The sequence below is a fragment of the Pygoscelis adeliae genome, unplaced genomic scaffold, assembly GCF_000699105.1.
Source record: "Pygoscelis adeliae isolate BGI_AS28 unplaced genomic scaffold, ASM69910v1 Scaffold36, whole genome shotgun sequence".
NCBI classification, from domain to species: domain Eukaryota; kingdom Metazoa; phylum Chordata; class Aves; order Sphenisciformes; family Spheniscidae; genus Pygoscelis; species Pygoscelis adeliae.
The window spans coordinates 5,084,780-5,089,097 of NW_008824934.1; the positions used below are offsets into that span (position 1 = coordinate 5,084,780).

Consider the following 4,318-nt stretch of genomic DNA (forward strand, 5'->3'; position numbering starts at 1 on the left):
GCATTTTAAGGGAGTTGTTTTGAATCCGGCTCCTGTAATAGAAGGCACCTAACATGCAAAATGAACCGGAGAACGTAAACGCCTGTAAAAATTGTAACACCGCATTACGATGCAGGAGAATGGTGTCAATAATAAGATTGACATTCCACTTGAAAGGCAATCTAACTGCAGTAAACATAGGTTAGAAGAAAATTCCAGGGTAAAGGAAATGGGGAAAATATATCGGTTATCGGTTAAAATCCTCCAGAGAGGGCGATGCCCAGCTCCTCTGGTGAGACCCTGTGCTGTTCCGGGACTCTTGCAGCGCATCGGGGAGCTGGAACGTGACCTGGAGGGGCTGCAGGGGGAAGTCCAGAAGTATTGCGCCGAGCAGGAGAGCATCCGAAACCAGCTGGCCGAGAAAGCCAAGGTAACAGTCTGGCCGTGGGGTATGCGGCGGAGGGCAGGGAGGGACGGGCACGGCAGGTACCTCGGCCGCCTGGCACGGGTGGCAGACGCGTGGGACGAGGGCCAGCGAGCCCCAGGCACGCAGGCTGTGCAGGCAGAGGGTCAAAATGTGCTGAGCTATTCCACGGACCCCGAGGGAAGAAGGTAACTTGTGCAGCAGAGACTGCCCTACGCGAGCGGTGTGTTAGAAAGTCAAGGATGGGTGATGGCCCAGGGACCAAACCCAGGCAAAAAGCAGCGTTAGGTGTCCGATGCTGCAACCCTCCTCCCCTGCAAAAGGATTGCTCCTTGTCTCCTGCTATTTCAAAGCTATATTTGGAGTCATCTGATGTGAATAGTGGATAGCTGGGGTAAAAGTGCTTACGCCGTGATTTTCTGGTATTGCTTTTGATATGCAAACGCTCTCGTCGTTGCAGGCTGAGGAGGAGCTGAAAGAAGCCTGTGCCAGGCAAGCTCTGCAGCTGCAGGAGATGGGGCGCAGGGAGCGCCTGCTGACAGCCGACGTGGGGCGGGCCAAGGAGCAGGTAGGGAGGAGGCAGGGATGGGAGCATCCTGCAGTCTGGGCTGAAGGCAGCAAAAGTACCGGTTTTCCCACGGGGGAGGACATCGTGCTTGAGTGCCGGAAAGGAAATGCAGAGGCCTGAGCACCAAACCCTGGCACGGGGCTTAACTTGTCGTCGGGTGCAGTATAATAGGCTTATCCACAGGATTTGTGTAGGCATCACAGAAGATGCAGCGAGTTTAATAGGATACAGAAACGCGCTATACTCTGGAATTTTAGTCATGCTGTCCGGGACCCATACAGACCCTCCTCCGTGCCTAGGTAATGCTGCTCCGGGCAGAGACAGCTCTTTGCAGAATAACATCGTGCCAGATCAGCAGGATAAAGCTGTGCTTCGCACAAGAAGGTCGTGCTCCCCCCTTAAACTGCAGCACAGAGTTTTGCTAGCGTGAATTTTCTGCTAGCGTGAATTTGTTAGCGAACTCAGTCAATGAGAGGCAGAAAAAGCTATGAGCTGTTTGGTTACATGTTTGGGAAACAACCCCAGTTTTTGTGCAGCGTGGAGCCAAAGGACAACCTCAAGCTTTCAAGGGCAGATGGAGACTTTTGGGCCTGCGTGCTGCCACGTAGGTTAGCACAGGGACAGCCATGTGTCGAAGCCCCAGGAGGAGCCAGCACCAGCTGCGATACAGAAGCGTAAAGCGCTAACCTCAGTGGAAATGGTTGTCATCTCCTGCAGAGAGGCTGCGGGTGGCATCCCCAGCTGTCCCCAGCCTGCCCCAACTGTTTCACAGGAGGAAATAGGAACCAGCCATCGGAAATCCCCGCTGGAGCGCGGGGTGGAGAAGCTGCCTAGCTCGGTTGGTCCGTCCTTTGCAATTTGTACTGGCCCTGTGTCATTGTAATCCTGCCACAGCAGTAGCAGGGCAGCAGGAGATGTTCAGGAGTCACGTTGTCCTTGGTGGCGGGGAGCCGACAGCCTCCCGCGTGCGTGGTACTGGTGATTGCACCTTGCACCTTATAGGCAAATTAACAGATGTGATTGACTGCAGTGCCTTGCTGCCGGTGGTGTGTGAGCCGTCGGGGTCAAAGGGGGGGAGTCAGGGAACCCTTGCAAAGTTGCACGGTGAAAAAGGTGCGTGAGCTAAAGCGATGTCCTGAGGGGAGGGCAGGAGCGTGCACGGGGCCTCGGTGTCGGAGACGGCAGGCACCGGGACGCCCTTTGCATTGATGTGTGCAGGCTTGGGTAGAGCAGACCAGCAGAGCTGATATCGACTCTCTGTGGTTTTTGTTTTCCTGTGTCGTTCTCTGCTGTAGCTGGAGTCCTTCAAAACCCAAGTGATGCGAGTCTGTTCTCCCGCAGCAGCAGGCGTTGCAGGGAAAGCCGTAACGGAGCAGCAGGTGAGTTTGGATACCAGCACACGGAGATGCTCGGTGCCTCCGAGACTGGCGTGGCTCGGGTCGGCCACTGCAGAACGGCTGCGGTGCCTACTCCGTGCACAGCAGTGCTGGTAGCGTCCAAGCTTCTCCAGATTATAAGTCGTGCCACAGCTATCCCAGGTTAATGACACAGTTCCGTGATGTGAAGGAGACACGATCCTTTTTGTCCGCCAAAGCTTGGATGGAGCCAGTGGGCTGCAACAGGGAGAAGCCCAGGAGTCTGACGTGGCTACCAGTCTGCAGCAAGTCTCAATCATTGCTCGCTGAGACGATCTACGGTCCCTCAGCTGAAAAAGGGTATTAATATAATGCCTTATTCTCCTCTTCCTTCACTTGCTTTTGCCAGGTGATAGAGAAGGTCAGGCAGATCTCTGACGAGAATCAACAAAGTCATGAGAGAGAGAAGCGTCTGCAGGAGGAATTAAGCTCCAGGCTCTTGAAGGAAAAGGAGGTGTCTGCAAACGTTGAGGTGTTCAAGAAATCCCTGCAGGAGCTCCAGGTCAGTCCTTTAAATAATGATGACCAACTGGCAGCCAGGAGATAAGTGGCACAGGGCATTTTTTTGGCCGGAGGATAGGTCGGAGAAAAGATACACTTATGCACGAGCGCTACCCAGCGCGCGCAGCTCTCCAGATCAGTGAGAGGTGAGTGCAGCCCCAAAAAGTGTTGGTTGGAAAGAAATAGGAGGTGTCACAGAAGTGTGTCCTCCCCTGGGCCTGCCAGGAGCCGTTCCCACCAAAGATATTGACCCGGGAAGTGAAGAGTCGTACCAAAGTGTTCACGAGGTTGTACCCAGGACTTTTTCAGAGATGATGTGTTATTTGCCAAGTCCCAGAAACCCACTAACTGTGGAGGCTAGCTTGGTCACCGGTTGTATTTTTTCCAGGCTTGCCTGAGGAGCTCCTGCAGCAGCGACAGCCTGCGAGGGGAGCTGGGGAGGCTGGAGGCAGTGTCCCTGGACCCCTCCATCTCGGTCATCGGGGCGGCGGTGGTGGAAATGGCGCGTGTCCCCCTGTCCTGGCTGGAGGGTGCGGAGCGGCTCCTGGCCAACGTAGGGGTGGACATGAGCGCCTCCGGCAAAGGTCTGTGTCTTGCTGGGTGTCCTTGGGAGCAAACCTGCTCCGGGTGGGATGTCTTAGCTAGCCAGCCATAGAGGAGAAAGGCCAGCGTGAGTCACCGCTTGGGGATGCCAGGCCCCCACCTAGGTGCAAATCTCGGGCAGTTTGGGCAACTAAGAAACCTGCTCAGGCAGCGTGCGTGCTCTTATTCCCTGCCTCTGCGGCACCGGTCACCCCGTGTAGCCAGTGCCACCTGTAGGACTCTGGGGGGGGGTTTGTCTGCGGGATGCGATGTCTGCGTGTGGTGGGCCTGATCTGCTGACATTGTGGTTATTCAGTCAAAGTGGGGTTTGCCTTGGTGGCATATAAGAAACACTTCTTGGCCGCGATTGCTGGCTGAGATCTGAACCCCTTGTCTCGAGGTTATGAATTACTTTGTTTTTCCTTTCCTGTGCAACCCCTGTTGTGGAGCGGCAGAGCAGTCACTGTGCGTAGCTTGCCAAAAACAAGTTTAGGTGAAGAATGCGTGGAAAGCAAAGCGTAGGTCTGTGTCGAGGCATCATGTGTTGTGGAGTGTCACTGCAGAGGAGTAATGGCTCTGACGGCAGCGTGGGAGGGGGAGCATCGCTCTCACGGCAGCACTGAGCATTGCACAGGGGTGCAGAACGTGCCGTGTGCTGGGCGGCAGCGGGGTGGAGCGGAGCGGTGTCGGCGAGGAGCTGCAAGGCCGCTGTGGTTAGCAGAGTGGTAATTATAGCACCAGGAGCATCATGCAGCAACGAGCCATCCTGGCCGGAGCAGGCCAAGATGGAGGCCGGCGTCAGCGGCGGGGACCGGCGCCCTTTGCAGCGAGGGCCAGAGCCCCGCGACC

At 55.8% G+C, this 4,318-nt stretch overlaps 1 protein-coding gene across 1 annotated transcript in view; it reads left to right on the forward strand.

Moving 5' to 3' along the window:
* Window positions 1-4,318, forward strand: part of FHAD1 (forkhead-associated (FHA) phosphopeptide binding domain 1) — a 27,817-nt gene that overhangs the window by 8,950 nt on the left and 14,549 nt on the right. Inside the window, exons 9-14 of the mRNA XM_009325300.1 lie at window positions 305-409; window positions 864-971; window positions 1,744-1,809; window positions 2,267-2,350; window positions 2,736-2,888; window positions 3,276-3,471. Coding sequence (XP_009323575.1) covers window positions 305-409; window positions 864-971; window positions 1,744-1,809; window positions 2,267-2,350; window positions 2,736-2,888; window positions 3,276-3,471 — 712 coding nt within the window. The remainder of the gene's footprint in view (window positions 1-304; window positions 410-863; window positions 972-1,743; window positions 1,810-2,266; window positions 2,351-2,735; window positions 2,889-3,275; window positions 3,472-4,318) is intronic.